Here is a 17717-nt window from a genome sequence, read left to right as displayed (position 1 = left end):
AAAAGTGATTATTTTAAGTTAATATTTAAAAGCTTTAAGAACTTTATATTCAGTAATTGTGCTGCCTGGAATAGATTCTCCTCTGTATTGGTACAATGACTGATGTGGGAAATAGCCCATAGTCTGGTCATGGTTGTCAGTATTATTCCAGAACAAATATTATCAGTGCTGTGAGCCTCGTACAAAAGGTGTTAATGAGATAAAGGGATGATGCATGCTCGCAAATTAAACATATGCTCTGTTTTTAGGAGGAAATGGGATTAAACTCATCATGGAATTTCTTCCTTCTGGGAGTTTAAAGGAGTATCTCCCACGGAACAAGAACAAAATCAATCTCAAACAACTTCTCAAATACGCAGTTCAGATCTGCAAGGTGAGCATGGCACCAGAGACTTCCTGCAACTCCTCTGTTTGATTATGTTAATTATTAGTTTCATTAGTTTATTTCGTGTAGTAGAGTAAGGGAGAAGGGAAAGGGAGGCTTGCTTTATAAACAAAACCATTCTCATTGCTTTGTCCCCAAGAACCTGAATCCTAAAGCAGTCTCTCCAGTGTTGCAGATGCTATTGGCACAAAGATCAGCAAGGCATTAATTATTTGGTTCGCTTGCATAAAAGATTACAATGAGAAGAAGTTGTTCCTACTACAGAATTGGAAGTAATAGAGAGGAGGGAGAACAGCGTTTAGAAATGGTGTGCAGGTAAGAGGGAAGGAGCAATCTGCACGTCTTGTAAGTGAGGAAGGGATGCAAGCGCACAGTACAGTGAGACTGCGTGAAGCAACGCGCTTTAAGAGGCTGTGGCTTTGTAATTAGGGTGGACCACGCAATTAGAAGAAGCATAAACACAGACATCAGCTCTAGCAGCGCACAAAGAAATGTGTCATGGAGAGGTGGTTGTGGACATGGTGGTTGCTTGGCTGAAAGTTAAACAGAGTAAAAGCAGAAGCACAACAAACTGCCTCAACAGGGGGAAACCAAAGGCAGAGTTTAGAGGGAAGATGTGGATCAGAAAAGGACCCTGGGAAGTGCCAACAGGAGAACCTGCCATTTGAATACCTGCCTGGAGCATTACCAGATGAACAAGGGAGCATTTGAGGGGGAAACTGGAAGAAAAACAGTGACATAAGTGTTGGAGAAACTCGTGTAAACGTCTTCCTTCTCTTGTAGGGAATGCACTATTTGGGCTCCTGTCACTATGTACATCGTGACCTAGCAGCAAGAAATGTTCTTGTTGAAAGTGAGAACAGAGTGAAGATTGGTGATTTTGGTCTCACCAAAGCAATTGAGACTGATAAGGAGTACTACACTGTCAAAGACGACCTCGACAGCCCTGTTTTTTGGTAATAAATTAGAACTAATTTTCATTAATCAGACTGTGCAGCAGAACAACCTGTCTGCTCCCAGAGACTTAGGCTTTTAGATGTCCGGATAATTCTTCCTATTTTGGTAAGAGGCCTCAATAAAGAGATAGTATCAGAACAAGGAAGAGGCACGTGGTAGAATATACCTGAGATATGTAATCTATTTAATTATAGATATCTTGTGTTATTAATTTCTTCCTGCATTGAATGATGTATTTTTGCTTTATTTTCTATTTGTTTTTGGTCTCTTTAGTCTCACAGGGATTTGCTGTGTAATGTTTACACCATGTTTACTACTCCTGTGGTGTTCCAAGCCCTATGGGCACTGTCATGTACAAGGACTCAACAAATGCAGAGTGCGCCTCTTCCATTTGCTTACTTTAGATGTGTGCACTTGTGAGTAAATCTGTGCAGCTGTGAATAAAATTTAACACTGTCACGTTGTGTCCACAGGTATGCTCCAGAATGCTTGCTTCAGAGTAAATTTTACACCGCTTCAGACGTTTGGTCGTTTGGGGTGACGCTGTATGAGCTGCTAACCTACTGTGACTCGGAGTCCAGCCCCATGGCAGTAAGTGGTTGTGAAAGAAACTGCTGTTAAGGCTGCTTACATCAGTTGTGTTCTTTGTTGTTTTGAAACAAGAAATATAAAGAATTTATCTCATGAAAACAACCCTCAAGGTTGTCTTTCACTAAGACAGAGTTAAGTCGGGGTGATAGACTGCATGTCCTGGTGAGGAAACTCAATTTACAGATGTCACTCCCTGATTTCTAATGTGTGTGTATGGTGCACGTGACCTGCATGGTAGTCATCTACAGTTTCTTTTCATTTTGAGTTTGAAATGCCATCTTGCTGTCAAATTGCAGCAGTCCGGATTTGTGCTGGGGAGGAGGATGCACAGCTGACTCTTGCTCTTTCCACAGGAATTCTTGAAAATGATCGGCCCCACGCAGGGTCAGATGACAGTAGCACGGCTTGTGCGTGTTTTACAAGAAGAAAAGCGCTTGCCACGTCCTCCCAACTGCCCAGAAGAGGTAACACAGCTACACTTTTATAATTTTATAAACTAACACTCGTGAACAATTTTGCATGTCTATAATCTTCTTCCTTTTACAGTGAAATAGCAGCAAAAACACCACACATTTGGTTTGGATACACTCTCAGTGCTTCAGCTCTATTAGAAAGGCATTTACAATTTTTTTAAGCGTTATCTTTAAATGTTTTTCAGCACTGATTTTACCATGTTGCAACATCCCTGCAAAGGGGGGTTAAAAACTTGGCTAAAGGACGTGGTTCCATATAAAATTCATTTGTCGTCCTTGAGTTTTGCACTATAGATCTGGTTCCTGAGTGTGTGGCAGCCCAGACTGCTGCCCCTGGCCTGCAATCTGCAGCCTCCTGCCCATGGAGGAGCCAGGGACTGGCTGCACTGCGTTGGGGCTGGGCTGTGGGCTGTTAGAGGCAGGAGGCAGGATGCTGCTGCTGCTCAGCGTGGCTCAGGGCAGGGCAGGGCAGGGCAGGGCAGGGCAGGCAGCTGCTGCAGTGACTTGGGAGGAGGGGAAGGTGAACTGCGCCTGGGCCCTGGGCTGGAAGGGCTCAGCACCAGTAGGCCCTGATTGCCAGCAGGCTCCTGGTGCCCAGACCAGTGCTACATCAGGCTGTAAATCACCATCCCCTAGCTCCAGGTGCTGTTGGTTAAGCAGTGCCCTAGCCCCTGATAGGCAATTAGTAGCTATTCTGACTAAACAAACACTCCTGAAACTGTAATGAAGCTGTTAAATTGTTTTCAACTGTTTATGTTGCTGTGGCATCTTCACACATACACCTTTATGTAGAAAAAAAAAAAAACACAAAAGAGCCCTGTGCTCAAAAATTTGCCAATTCTGAGCAGAATCCTTGGCATGTTTCTATTCTGCGTTCTTGACTTCACAGCAGTGGGAATCAGGTCTATGATGTTCATTGGAGATACAAATTGTTTCGCTCATCCTTTAAAAACTTCTCTTTTTTTCTGCTAGGTTGACCAGCTGATGAGGAAATGCTGGATATTCAAGCATGATAAACGGACAACCTTTCACAACCTGATTCAAGGATTTGAAACAATTATGAGCAAAATATAATTATTTTTTTTTATAATGTCAGTGCTTTAAATGTGTGTCAAAATATAAATGCCCAGACCTTTCATTTTTTAACTACTGTAATTTGTATTCTGACTGTGCTAATGTGTTCAAAGGATTATTTTTCCAACAGGTTTCCTTTTTTATTTAGTCAACAGTTGGATCAAATTGATTTAAAAGGTATGGCAGAAACAATAGCTTCAACTCCTTTTACGCCGGTTACTGCAACACAGTTTCACCTCTATTTAATTTTGGTCTCACTGCAATTTGAACTGTCCAGATAAACGTGAGCTGAAAGAGCAGTGTCAAAAAATGCTACAGTTCTCAGTGCATGGATCTCAGTGCAACATGTAGCATTTAAAACAAGTCTGTGGTTCACATTTATTCCGTGAACCTAGTGGCCATAATAGAATTTACAATTTTAATGGCGTTTTTGAGGAAGCTTTTAGGAAATTTTGGCTGAGGTGCACTTACATTTCAGTAACAAAAAAACAACTTGGGAGCAAAAATTCAGAGAAAGCAGTATCATAACTCTTCTTAAGCCATTTCCAGTTCTGCGCTCTCAATCATATTTTTTAAAAAAGCTTCACCATCATGTTTCAAAAAGGAGAAAAAAAAAAGCATGAATCAGCAGGTATAGTTATGTGTTTCATTGAGAACCCCCCCCATCTCTGGATAAATGCATTTGCTTTTCCTAACCCATCTGCCCCCCATTACCCATTTCTACCCCCTGAAGCTTCCACCAGTTATGTAGCTGTTAACCATGCCAACATGTTGATCTTCAGCTTGTGTTGCAAGTGAGCCACAGTGCACAGTGTGGGGAAATGTATGCAGGAAAACCTCTAACTACTTTGGGGATAGAAAAGAAAATTAAGCCATGTACAGATGGGGGGGAGATGTTCCCCCAGCAAAGAATAATTTTGTAAAGGAGAGGATTGAACAAGAGGGAACTGTCCCTAGGAGAGGGAAAGAACACCTCAGGCACAAAAAATAGGTGTCTTGTTGTTATCAGCAGTGCCATCACGGGAGTGCACACTGTACTCTTTTTTTTTTTTTTTTTTTGTCAGTTTTGGCCAGCACGTTAATTCATTTTAGCAGTTTTTCAATAAAGCTGCTCCCTTGAGGTAAGGTGATTATGCTTTAAATAATAGCACTGGCCTTTGTTTAATTTGACTTAGTCTCCAGCCATATGCTTGTGAAGTATTTGGTTGACCAGGAGTGCCAGAGCCCAGCTGGGGCAGACTGGGACCAGGAAAGTTTTATTGTCAGGACCAGATCCAGCATTTAAACTGTAATTGAGTCAAGTGAAGGAGTGTAGTCTCGTTTCGTACATCTGTCAGTCTTTGATGAGCAGTAGTTTAACTGGAAACCTATTGCTGACCCACGTCCTAGAACTTGGGCAATACTGTTTTTCCACCAAACCTGGATTTTGAAAGTGCTTTGAGGAAATAGTTCTGGCAATAACAGAGAAAGATGTCTTTAAGTATCTATCTATCTATATATATATAAAATTGTAATTATGAGCGGCAACCAGGTCAGATTTATTTTTACAGTATTACCTGTTTTTTCTGTATGTCACGTATGAGCCCGACTTAAATCTGTAAGCACTTTGTTACTCTTTATACAAAGAAGTTAATAAAGGTTTGTTTTTTTTTTTTCCTCCATGTGTTTCTTTTTACATAATCTATTAAAGATTTTTAGTGTATAGATTTTTAGTGTATATTCCATAGGAGTAGTGCTCAGAACGTATCCTTAAAACAGCCTTCCCCTACCTTACATGCTCACTTTAACAGCAGTCCAGCGATGGTTCTGTTCCACAGGACACCACTTTAAAGGTGTACCAACAATTTATTTTAATTGAGAAGGTTAACAACTCGAGCAAGTTCCATATATAAAGAGTTTGAACAAAATATTACAAGTGAACTTATCAATACATACAGAATCCCAGTAAGTCCATAAATTGCATGGCTAGGTGGCTGTCTTAGACTTCCCTTCCTGTGTGCCCAGTGCAGCCTATCTTATCTAGAGAACACAGTGAAGAAGGAGAGGATTATTTTTTTTTAAGCCTTGAAAATACATATCCTGGTCACATCGCAAAGCTTGAGCTGCCATTTCAAGACTTTACTTAAAAAAAAAAAAAATCTGTATTGAAAAATGGCTTCAGTACTGTCTACTGAGCTAGAGCAAGAGTAAGAAGGCCTGCTGGTACCGTCTCAATGGCATCATGCAATTAACTCCAAAATCATTTGCAACAGGATTCTAGGGCAGCAAGCCCACACTGTCCATCACAGTTGGCCGGCTCATAATTTGTCACAGACACTGATATACAAACAACAACAACAACAAAAAAGCTTTCTAACACTTCTGCTACCAGGATTAACAGCTGGAAACAAAGCCTGTACCAAAGGTGCTTAACTAATAAGCCAAAAACTCCAAGTCTTTTTAAAAACTGAAAATCAAAAAGAAATCCAATCAAGCTGCCTTGCTCAACGAGCCTGCCTCCACGGGGCTGAGCCAGTACTCTGTGCATGAGGTGAACGAGTAAATAGCTTTCCCTTTGAATAAGAATTCCTTTGTGCAAAGGGCAAGCTGTAAGAAGGAACAAAAACTGGAGCCAGGATGCTGTGCTCTAGCAGGCTTTGGGTTGCAGCAAATTTCTAAAGACACTTGAAAAAAACAAACCACACACACAAAAAAGGATGGAGAGCAGAAAGGCAGGATTGAAGAAGTCATCTGAGCCCATGAAGAGTGCTTCTGCTCTACGTCTGGCTCATCCAGATTCAGAAACATCCAGAAAGAGTGAACTACACAGTGTATGCCTTCTTCCCCTTGTGGTTACCCTAACAATCACCTACCACGTCCGCGTGTTTCCAGCAGCCCTACGGCCATACGGTCCTGTTGGAAGGAGATTTTTGGAGACTCCACAGACACTGTTTTACTCTCAGCTCCGTTCACAAACTACATTACTTACTCCAAGGAAAAGCTGTGGATTCTTTGCCTAGAAGCAGATAAAAGTTACTCCATCGTTGAGACGTCACCTATCCGAACACAATTTAGCACTTAGGCAGCACACAGCATCGCATCTTACTTAAAACAAACATTTATTGAAAACATCACAGCGACTCTAGCGATACATTTGGTATACCTCCACTCCAGGATTAAGAGGAAATATTAAAAATATAAAGGTTGTAAATGCAGAAGTCTTAATCCTGGGATAAGTAAGCTTGAAAAAAAACCCCACATTCTGAGTTAAAAAAATAAGAAAAAAATTACTATTAAGACTTTGTCTTTTAAATTCCTCAGCGTGAGGACTAGAGAAAGGACCATCACTCCCTCCTCAGTATTTTTATTGCTTTCAGCTGATAAGCTACCAACAATTACCAAGTTACTTCTCTTGGTCAGTTTCAGCCCACTGTTCATTTCAGCGGTAGACACAACTGGAAACACCATTCCATCCCTTCACAAGGCAAGGCAGATTACGGAGAAATGGCTACCGTCAGATCGATACGTACAGGTTACTTGGCGAATTTGCCCATTACACAGCGTTGTTCCTCTTGGGATTATTTATAACCCACGCAGAAAGAAATTTGTCTGAAGTTAAGGCAGCAATAAATAGGAGAGGTATGAGAAGCCTGCCTTCGCACGCCGAGGCAGGGCGGGTTAGTTAGGTCTCAATAAACGCGTTTCTTTTTCAGAGAGGATTCTGTGTAACGCATGGCTGAGCCCTGAGCTTGCTGGCCAATGTACTCCACCGGGCCAGGTTCTGGGGAGGAAATGAGGTACGAAGAGCCTCGCTTCTCACTTCTCGAGGGAGCCACCTAAGGGCAAGAAGAAAATAAGTTGACACATGATCCAGAGCAACAGCGTCAATAAATAAAGCTCCAGTCTGTGAATTACCACGGACCAGGAGCCAACAACCAACTCCGAATGCCCGGCTCCTGCTTTACAGCCCAGCTATACACAGCGCATGAGTCAGTGGTTGTGCCCTTTCCCTAAAAAAACACCATAAATGCACCGGTGCCCTGCCATGCATGCATTTTTGTGAGGGCAAGGGGCTGGCTGGGCCAGGTGGCCGTGCTCCACCACACGCGTGCACAAAGCAGCAGCTCGGTGGCCGTGCTGTCAGCCTGCGGTGTCACGGCAGCTCCAGGCGCGGTCACCCTCTCAAGCAGGTCCCCAGTGGGCCACCCGGTGCTCCTCTTGCTTTTCCTGAAGAGCTGAACGGGTCACCCTGTCCTGGCACAGCTCTCGTTGCACGCAGGGCTTTTAAGGACTCGTTTCCTGGCCGTGCCAAAGCGTCTTCGTGTTGGGGATCACGGGCGGCCAGCTGCCGCTTGCAGGCATGGATTTACACGTGGTACCGACGTGAAGGCCAGAGCAGTAAAGCTGTGTTTCATCAAAACTTCAGCAAAATGCCTCACACCCACACACAGGAAGTCCTGGCGACCCCGAACAGGGTTTCTGGTGAGGGCACAGCTCCCCTAATCCTGCCGCAGTGCCCTGCAACAGGGGCACCCCAGGGGCACGCGAGGCTCATGTTCAGTTCCCCTTTGGGAGGCATCAGAGCAGGGAATTACAAAATCCACAGCACCTACAGCAACAGAAGCTACAGAGAGAGCTCACCACCCTCATCGGTGAGCGGTAACCACTTCTCTCTTCCCCCAGCGTGTCCCTAATTTCATTACCAGTCGGCTCAGATGCTCACCTTGCTCTCCAAGCCTGCCCTATCTGCCCTAGCAGCACTGTGCCCTGACCCGCTCGCATCCCTGTCCACCCCAGCGAGCAGTCTGCCTTCAGCCTGGCTCCTGGATCAGATGATCGGGGTTTGGCTCTCGTTGGGATGAATATTTTAGGAACTGTAACACGCTACGCAAACCGGGAAACTCATTCCTTTATCAAAGGAACAGCCAGGCTGACCGAGTGCCTCCGAGCCAAAACATTCCCCAACAAACCTCTGAGGCTCCCCTTACTAGGTCACAGCGGCAGCTCGAGTTACCCTTTGCAAAGGTCCAGCTCCATTTTGGAGAGCGCTTGTCATTATCACAAACAGGAATTTGCTCGAGGAAAGGCTCCGGTTTTCCCCCTTCCTCTCTCCTGTGCTTTCAGCAGCCGCGGGGCTGCCAGCCACGAGCTCTGCCCCCGCTCATGGTGCTGTGGTTCCTACAAAGCCCGGCCCCGCAGCTCAGAGCGGAGGGAGGAAAACGCATCGCAGGGCTGAGGAGAGAAAACGCAAAAAGCACAGCGGGCCCCTCGGCCTGCCCTCCTCGCTGAGGTTTCTCTTTTAGCTCTAGGAATGAGCGCAGTGCCTGGCGTTAAGGCAAATGCTGCTGCATTCTCCAGTTTCCAGTCGTGGCAGAGCTGCCGGGGAGCTCAGAGCACGGCCTTCACAGCACGCAGACGGAGGCTGCACACACTCAGGCTTTGCTCACCTTTATCCCCAAACACCTCAAAGCCAGGTCCAGCCAAGGCCTCGTCTGCTACCCAGCTGTGAATTCCTACAGCTGCCTGCTCCTGGTGCATCTCCTCCAAAAAAAAAAGGGGAATCTCATGCCAAGCCTGAGATGGCTGAGAGTCTTTAATGCCAGGGCACCACGTGCTGACCCTGCCACCCCCACGGGGATTTGCCACCACTCGGGACCTGTGCTCAGACGGCCCTGTCTGCACAAAACAAAAGCCCAGACAAAAAAAAAACAACAGACAAAAACCATCTGACAACAGCAGGAACCCTCCGCACCCTCTGTCGCCTCCTATTTCACCTGCCTACTTCAAGGCACCTCTGCAGGTTTGTCCTCACGGATACCATCTATCCCAGGAGTTTGTTGAGAAATGTCCGAGCTGTCCCTGCCCGTGGGTTTTGGTGCCTGGTGGGCACTGATCCTTCGGGTTCCAGAGGCTCCGAAGGGATCTGCCCCCCTCAGATTTCATCCATCACATCCACCAGGAGCCGCGTGTGCTCCCGAGCTACTCTGGATCCTGCCTTAGTTTGTCACGGGTCCGAAGTCTACAAAAAGCATTTTATTTTTCCTGTTGAGGCTGGGGAAAGGACTGGGCACAGCTGGGCCTCCCAAACCCTCTCGTTTACCGCTTATCCACTTGGTGGCAGCATAAGACAGAGAGGAACGCCTCCACTGCATCTGCAACCGCCCTGCTCGGGATCTCCTCTCACCTTATTTAATGGGTTTTGTGGAGGAAGCTGCAAGCTGCCTGGCTGGTATGATCCCTGGGCTCCACTGTAAAATGTAGGCATGACCTGCAAGCAGGCACTGTAGGCTGGGTAAGATCCACCTGAAGATTCCTAAATGCAGAATGGGACCCGCGATAAACCAGCATGTGAAGGAAAATAGGGTCAGGCATTCATGTTCACTCGATACAGCAATGAGCACTCAGCAGATAGAAAAACATCTGAGTCCCACTCTGCTGCTGAAAACACGAGTGCACAATTCACAGCAGCTCAGGCATGCAGCAAAACGGAGGATTTCTTTTTTTTTTTTACTTTACATAACTCCCTTTTTTCAAAAAAAAGTGTCCTCATTGCTCACACAAACCTAGGGCTATAAAATGGCCTGGGGCAGGCCTTCAACAGCCACCCCGAGAAATAACGTGACGGTGTCCTGTTTCTTGGTAGAGTATTTTAATATCCCCCTGAAGGGAGCAGGTAACTTCAGATGGAGGGATTTAAGGATCCTGGAGCACGGATCCTGGAGGGTGGCTGTGCTGGGACACCCTGCGGAGGGAGCGGGGCAGGGCTGCCCTCCTGGTACCAACACGTGCAGCGGTGTCTGCAGTCCTAAAGCACCCGTAGGGCTGATGGAGAAACAGCCAACGGAGACACGAAGAAAATAAAATTCGTTCTCACCTCAGAGGCTTCATTTTCAAATTCATCGACTCTTGCATGGGTAGAGTTATATGCCTGAGCATAATGCTGATGCCACTGCTGAGCAGCCTCCTATAAAGGAGGAAAAAACCTCTTCCCATTAGCTGTCTACTAAGATCCCCTTAAATTAAAACAATTCTTATGACCTCAAGGGACATAAGAATAAATTAAAAGCAAAGCTCTCAAAGAAGCTTAAAAACGGGGTTAATATCAACAATAAAACTCAAACCAAATATTTAAAACTGCATTAAGTGTGTAAAAGATACCCAAGGCACTGCTGCCTTGCAGTGGGTGCAAGTCTTTGGTCATTGCTGTGACACGGGAGGAACGGACAGCACAAATGGGGGTGAGTGATGGCAAGAGGCATCTCTGCAGCGCAGTAACACCACTGGAGCTCTTCATGCCTCTACTACTAAAGGTGATGCTAAGTACTCCAACATTGCAATACTACTAACTTTTTTTTGACAGCACACTTCAAGGATTTGGGGATGCAAACTACCTCCAGGAAGCACCAAAATGAACTTAAAGCCAACAATCAGACAACAAAAATACTTGACATGAAGTTGGTGCTTGCATGACACACACAACCACCCACGGGTCACCTCTGCTGCTCCTCCGACCCACAGTTGTCACCAGACCCAATCTCAGTGGGAGCCTGACCCACACCAAAGGTCCCCACTGCAGCCAACGCCACGCAGTGGCCGTGTCCCTGCCAGCCCTCCTGGCTGAGGGGACACCCTCCTAACACAGAGCAACCCCGTGCCCGCCTGCACGCCTGTTCTCTGTCCTCCAGACCCCACCGAGCCTCACAGCAGCCCTGCTCTACCCCCAGAAGTCCTGGGGCAAGGCAGGGATCCTCACCACCAGCCCGGGAGGGCAGAGGGGAGCACAGCTTGTGTTTCTGTCTGCCTGCTGTAGGATGAGAGATCAGGAGACTCTGGGGAAGAGGGAACACTGGGACAGGGCAGGAGGAGAGCTAAGCACGGTCAGGATGGGTGTCTCAGAGCACACCCACGAATTTTTACTACAGTCCAGTTCTCGTATTTGTTTTGTGTGCAACTGCATTTCTACACTGACTGCTGATGGCTAACAGAAGTACAGAAATGTTTCACAAAGCGTCCCAATGTCTGTGAAAACCTTCTGGAGGATCTTGAGGAGACTCAGGGGGATCTTCCTGTGCCCACCAGCACCTGACGGAGGTGCAGGGAGGACAGGGCCAGGCTCTGCTCTGTGGTGCCAGGACAGGAGGCCCTGGCCCTGCTCAGGGGGGCCCTGCTGTGATTCTGTATTGCTTTCTGTATCACCACAATTCTCCGGACCAGGGGCAGCCCATCACCTTCACGGCCGTGCTCTGACCAGCAAACGGTACACACGGTGAAGAAATCCCAAGCAGTGAATCCAGCTGGCAGAGGCTATACAAATTCCCAAAGCTACACAGGAACTTCTGGTACACAGAACACACTCTTCTCTGGGATCTAGCCAAAGCTCAAGAAAACTTTAAAACTGTCTTGGGAAGGGAAAGAGAAAAACTTCGTGGTTTTGAAGAGAGACAAAAGCCAAGCTGGAATGTACAAGAGAATCATTATTTCAGCTGACTGAACTGAATTCAGGTTCAGAGGAAGCAATCTTCCAATAGTGATGACCCCACAGCAGGCAACGCACCAGGGCTTTTTGTCAGTGACATCAGGTAAACTTTGTGCTCCACCTGTTCTGTACCACTGAAAGAGATGAGCTACCAGCGAAGAGGACTTAACAAGGTTCAATCTGAAGAAAAGGGTGGGCTTTGGTAGTAGCAGAGCCTAGGACTCCTGAAGAGCGGTTCGTGATGTTGGGCAATGCTGTTCAACTGCATGCAGGGCTATCAGCCCACACATACCAACAGGTGCATCAAAGGTACAGAGGGAAAACAAGGAGCAACTCAGGCAGGGATCTCTGAGCAGCCTGCCAACAATCCTGCTACCAGAGCTCTGAGTGACAAACCAGTCTTCAAAACAAAGTGCTGCAAAACGACGTACCTGTGTGTACTCTCCATGCTGCTGGGAGTAATTAAAGTAACCTTCCATCCCGTGTTGTGATGTAGCTCCCTGAGAAACAGCAGCATCCACGATGGTGTTCGGAAGTCCGGTCTGCTGTGGTGGATTGGAGGCTTTGCTGGCAATTGCTGTGTGTAACGTAATGAATACACACAGTTCACTTAAATTCCATAAATTAGGTTGCACTAATGTAATAGCAATATCCTGGGATGACAACAGAAGTTTGCTAATTCAAATTAGGCTGTGCTTAAAACTGAGCTACAAATAACTGAAAGGATTTCTGTAAGTCTATCTACATCAAGCTAGCCCATCAGCTCTGAAAATCTACCCTTCTAGCCATGAGGATACTACATTGTAATTTTAAGACAGAATTCAATATTTGCTTTGAGATAAATGCTGTGGTCACTGGAATTACCTGCTGAACAGAAAAATGATTTGTACATTTGGATTGAGGAAATTTTCAGCTAAAAGTGATGAATGTTTGCTTACCTGGAAGACATATACCAGGCAACACACTTGCCAAATTCAAGTAGGGGTTGGTACTAAGACGTATTTCTTTTGGCGGTTCTCCTAGTAGTGAAGTCTGTTTTTTCAAAGGAGTCTGTGAAATAATTGGACAGATCAGTGCATTATGTTCATACAGCATTTGTGGAAATAAGATAAGTATCTCTGCATGATTTTGAAAAAAGTCTAGCCCTCTGAAATGTAACAGGACAAACTTTTAAAATAAATACTGGGGACAACTATCTAGACACATTGATTACACTTTCATTGAGAAATGATTTTGTAGGAATGTTTCTCTTTAAAGTGTAAGTTACTGAGGGACATTAAACAAGAAGAAAACCTTTTACATTGAAGTAAATGCAGAATAACCACCATAATGCCTCCAGATGCAGGTAGTCAGCATTTTGTACATGGCCAGGACAAAAACAACTCTAGTCCCCCAGACACAAGCAAATGAAGGGACAAATGAACCCTGGCCTGGAGAGATGACACCATCTGTGATCTGCCATTATAACACATCTTACCAATCACTCTATTTATAAACCCTTACTTAAAAGAGGAAAATGTTTATGAGTGGAAACGAAGCATCAGAACTGACTCACTTCTCCAAACCACCAGAGTGTTTTCCTATGAGGGACTAGGAAGGGTACACTACCCGCTTATGTCCCCTTGACAGGGAAGAGCTCTCTGTGGAAGAGAAGAAAATCTGTAGCTATAGACAGAGTGTAATGGGAGAGAAAAGCAAAGCTCATTCCAAGGGAAAAATCATTGCCAACAGCTGCTGGTTTCAATAACCGAGTGGCTGGGTAAGACAAAACATTACATTACGCGTATGAGCAAGAGATTTATGCACAGCATTAGAAAAAACACCAGAAATACAGAGGAAATAAGTAGCTATGGCAAGTTACATAGCTTGTCTGAAATAACAGAGCTCAAAGATGTTTACAAAGCATTCTACTCTACGTTTAGTCTGCTCGTTTTTTCTAAGTCCATTAAAGAAAAACTCCATTACTTTAATGGATTAATGCTATTTGCAGTAAAATAGCATTAAATCATCAACTTTTCAAAAACTGTGAGCATGGTTTTTGAAGACAAAAAACTTCAGAGTGCTGAAATCCTTTCTCTCGATGCAAGAACAGGCATTTGAGATAGTAAGACAGCACAACTGTTCAGTATCAGGACAGGGCTTGTGGATGTCTTGCAAAGGAAGTGATTTTTGCTAATTGGGACATCTGTCTACTGCTGCAGAAAAGGAGACAATTAAAACATCTGCCAGGATTTCCGAGAAGAACTTTTCCTGATAAATAACATAGGTATTCATAGAAATAAATGGAGTATCTAGACTTCTCATGGTTTAATTACATTCCCTTTTAACTAAATGAAATGCAGAAATAAAACACTGATTTTATACATTTATACACAAACACAGTGTGTATTTTATTCAAGTGTATCTACCCATAGGTAAAATCCCACTTCATTACAGTGAGAAGTGATTTAAGAAGCATACTTTCTAAAGTAGGTTCAAAGGTGTCTAACAAACACAGACACCACTGCTGTGTATAATCTGATCACTTCAGGTGCTCCAAAAACATGCAGGGAAAACTCAGATCTGATACCAATTAATTAAGAACTTGTCAAAGTACTTCTGCATATTATTAAAAAAAAAAAAAAAGTAAACGCATAGATCAAATTCTGTTAGCGACAGGACATGCCGAAAAAACTTCAATAGATCATTTTAGTCCAACTTTAATCCCATCCCATTCCCCTCCTGCCTTCATGGGAATAAATATGAAAACTGATTTTAGACTAAGAAAATGTCAGCTATGCCTAAGTGTGTACAGATTAAAAGTGGAGAATTTACACACACACAACATGCACCATCTGGAAGCCCAAAGGCCCTATGTACCAGCAGAATTGCTCCTGATTAGTCATGTCATTCAACCACAAGTTCAATTTTCAGTCTTTAAAAGGGACACTGCCCTTGAGATAATTTCATCATCAAATACTATGAGGCATACACAGGGGAAAAAAAAACCCTCTAGCACTGTAAAAGATTCTTTTGTTAATTCATTTGGACCACCAAAGAGCATTATTGTTCTCTCTATAATTCATAACTGAAATGACCTTAAAATGTCTCATGAATGATCCTGTGATCTAACAAATTTTAGTGAAGAAACACAATAAGCAGTCGCAGTTAACTGTAAAGGTTATTCAAAACCAAACAAACAAACAAACCCCCACGCAAGAAAAAACCATGAAAAGTACCACAAGAAAAGGAACCGATTACATTCAGTATTCCTTACCCCCAAACTTGTATCAGTGCTTTTGAGTTGATTTTGCTGTTTGGCATGACCAGCCCGCAAGGCTCCCGCAGGAAGATTTGTTAAGGTCTGATGATAAGGCTGTGATCCTGAGACAACCGCTTCGGTAGTTGATTGTTTCTCTGGAGCGTTATTTTGCCCTGGTAGAGCTTGTCCAACAATGTGCTGATTCGGAAAGAATGGCAACATGCCCATCCCTGCTGCTGCTGCTGCTGTTTGAATTGTAGGCAGATTAGATGCTGCAGTCAACCATAAATGGAGAAACTTTTCTGTTAGACAAGATTTATCAGTACATTTTGTTTGTGGATTTTAAGTGATGCAAAAAACACTTAGAGATCTATTTTACAGCTGTACAAGAACACTGACTTCTGATGATAGTTTTTGTTCTTTTACCATCCTAGGAGCAAACTTTGCTTAAAGGTAATTCTATAAAAGAAAACTAAAGAAAACTATAAAAGAAATTTACTTTCAGAAAACCTCTGAACAACATCTTTAGAGGGTCCTGTGCTGGAAAGCTGGGAAAACCCCTGACTTCAATTTGCGTTAGTAAAATTCTTTACAAACTAAACAGCTAGAAAGTATCCTCTACAATTAAAATCTAGACATTCAGAACAGGTTTTTTTTTTTTTTTTTTTTTTTTTTTTTTTTTTTTTTTTTTTTTTAACTCCCACAAGAAAGGTTTTCCTTGCTACTGGCTACTACCATTAACTTAACTGCATGTGGAACTGCTGAATACACATCTCTGTGGAGGAAAGAAGAAAGATGCTCTAAGCAGTATCACGGCTCATCTTGCTTCATAGAAATCGAGGGCATCACTGACACAAGAATTTGCATTCAAAATTGGTATCTGTCACAGACCAGATATTAAAGCTTAATAAACTGAATGCTAAGAAACTGTTTTTTCCAGTACTTCTCCAGCTACTCAGATTTATCTTCGTTGAAGTAACAAACCCCAAAATTCTGATCCTAAATATTACATATTCCACATGTACTAGCATGGCAGTAACTGAGCAAGCAGAGTTTTAAAAACACCTGCAAATATTCAACAAACGGCACAGAGTGCTTTTTCTTCCTTGAGTATGAGGTGAGAGAAGTCAGGCACAACAAAGCAAGGCATGTCAAGTTCGAATGGCAGTAGCAGCCTGCTAGATCAGCAGGCTATAGCCAGTTATATAGCTATACGCCTCGTTAACTTGCCTAACTATATAGCTACATGACTTGCTTTATTGTCTAGCTCTATGCCTACCTTCCTGCGCAGTAACAAGGTTCAAACACATTATTGCTTTTGGTAAAGTGGGAGAAAGTAAGGTGTTTAATTTCAAGGCATTTTTACTGATTTGGTATGAAATAAAATGTCATTTACACTTAAGAGCTTCTCCACGGGTTCCCATGCCTGAAGTCACTGATGGCATTACTCCTATTCCCAGTACTGTCTGAAGTAGCATTGTTGGAGGTTCTCCCAGCAAACCCGGTTTCTATAAGGAAAAATAGAAAACCATGTAAATTATTAACATGTCTGTAGCTATTTCTTACAACTTTCACATTCAGTTACTTTTTACATATGCTAAATAGTTAAATTATACCAGATGAAAAAAAAAAACCACCACACCACCACACAATTATTTATCAGTTCTAAGAACATCCAAAGACAGCCAAAATTAAAGTGATGACCTTACACTATTGGCCTGGACATTTTCAATCTTCATCAGTTGCTGCTGTGGCAATGGCAGGTGAGCAGGGCTTTGCAGCAGTAAGTTAGATGCACTGCCCAGAACTGAACTCTGAAATTAATAAAAAGAAGTGTCAGCTGACAGTCATGGAAAACAATATATTCTTGAAACATTTTCAGATGATACTGCTTACAGAAATTTAAACTAGTTTCTGAATTAATACAACAAAGGAACATATCTATTTCTTCCACATAATTAAATTCCTGATTCATTCACAGCAAGTGACTTTAAGTTCTTTCAACCTCTTTCTCCTAGCGATTTTTTTCACCTCACAACCACAAATACGTTTTCTGATGGCTTTTAAAAGATCAAGAGTATAGTCCAAATATAATCCAGACTCCACTGAAGCCCCTGTGTCTAAGCCAACAGGGAAAGTTAGATGTGTTTGAAGTCTCTGCAGACAGACTAGGCCAGGCAGAGATATGGGAGTTACCTACAGCGTGCCAGTAAGAAAGATGAGACACAAGGACTTCAGTGGATTCTGAGATGTATGAATAAGGACTTCATTGTTTGTTAATGTTTGCATTGTGTCTTGCATTGCATTTATAATACATAATCTCTGTCAAACATCTACACAGTTTCCAGGACTGTTATAACTGGCAGGGACTCTCAACCCTTGCTTTGCAGTTGCCAACCAGTATCATTACTTTCAAAGACGAATATCCACATATGTTTTTATCCCCCCTTCTATTTGGAATTATCTACATGAACCTCACTTCCAGAAACATTAAAAAGCTGACAATTTGTTGGCACCGTGATTTATAAAGTCTTCCAAATA

General features: G+C 43.6%; 2 protein-coding genes across 7 annotated transcripts in view; one reads left to right on the top strand and one right to left on the bottom strand.

The window, feature by feature from the left end:
• JAK1 (Janus kinase 1) overlaps positions 1 to 5133 on the top strand; it is a 55056-nt gene extending 49923 nt beyond the window's left edge. For all 3 annotated transcript variants that reach the window (XM_084527427.1, XM_084527428.1, XM_084527429.1), the window contains exons 21-25: positions 249 to 373; positions 1169 to 1341; positions 1816 to 1933; positions 2287 to 2397; positions 3379 to 5133. In XM_084527427.1, the coding sequence (XP_084383553.1) occupies positions 249 to 373; positions 1169 to 1341; positions 1816 to 1933; positions 2287 to 2397; positions 3379 to 3480 (629 nt within the window). In that variant the 3' untranslated portion in view covers positions 3481 to 5133. The remainder of the gene's footprint in view (positions 1 to 248; positions 374 to 1168; positions 1342 to 1815; positions 1934 to 2286; positions 2398 to 3378) is intronic.
• Positions 5134 to 5305: 172 nt separating this feature from the next.
• The window catches only part of RAVER2 (ribonucleoprotein, PTB binding 2), a 35102-nt gene continuing 22690 nt past the window's right edge, over positions 5306 to 17717 (bottom strand). Inside the window, exons 7-14 of one of the 4 annotated variants that reach the window (XM_084527675.1) lie at positions 16886 to 16990; positions 16573 to 16684; positions 15192 to 15448; positions 12874 to 12985; positions 12367 to 12512; positions 10334 to 10423; positions 9644 to 9772; positions 5306 to 7295 (exon numbers count right to left, since the gene is read on the bottom strand). In XM_084527675.1, coding sequence (XP_084383801.1) covers positions 7149 to 7295; positions 9644 to 9772; positions 10334 to 10423; positions 12367 to 12512; positions 12874 to 12985; positions 15192 to 15448; positions 16573 to 16684; positions 16886 to 16990 — 1098 coding nt within the window. In that variant the 3' untranslated portion in view covers positions 5306 to 7148. The remainder of the gene's footprint in view (positions 7296 to 9643; positions 9773 to 10333; positions 10424 to 12366; positions 12513 to 12873; positions 12986 to 15191; positions 15449 to 16572; positions 16685 to 16885; positions 16991 to 17717) is intronic. The other 3 variants (XM_084527674.1, XM_084527672.1, XM_084527673.1) reach the window with 3 other exon arrangements.

Source organism: Aythya ferina, assembly GCF_964211825.1.
Source record: "Aythya ferina genome assembly, chromosome: 8".
NCBI classification, from domain to species: Eukaryota; Metazoa; Chordata; class Aves; order Anseriformes; family Anatidae; genus Aythya; species Aythya ferina.
The sequence above is the reverse complement of the archived record's forward strand: the minus strand, read 5'-3'. Positions and strand labels throughout refer to the sequence as shown.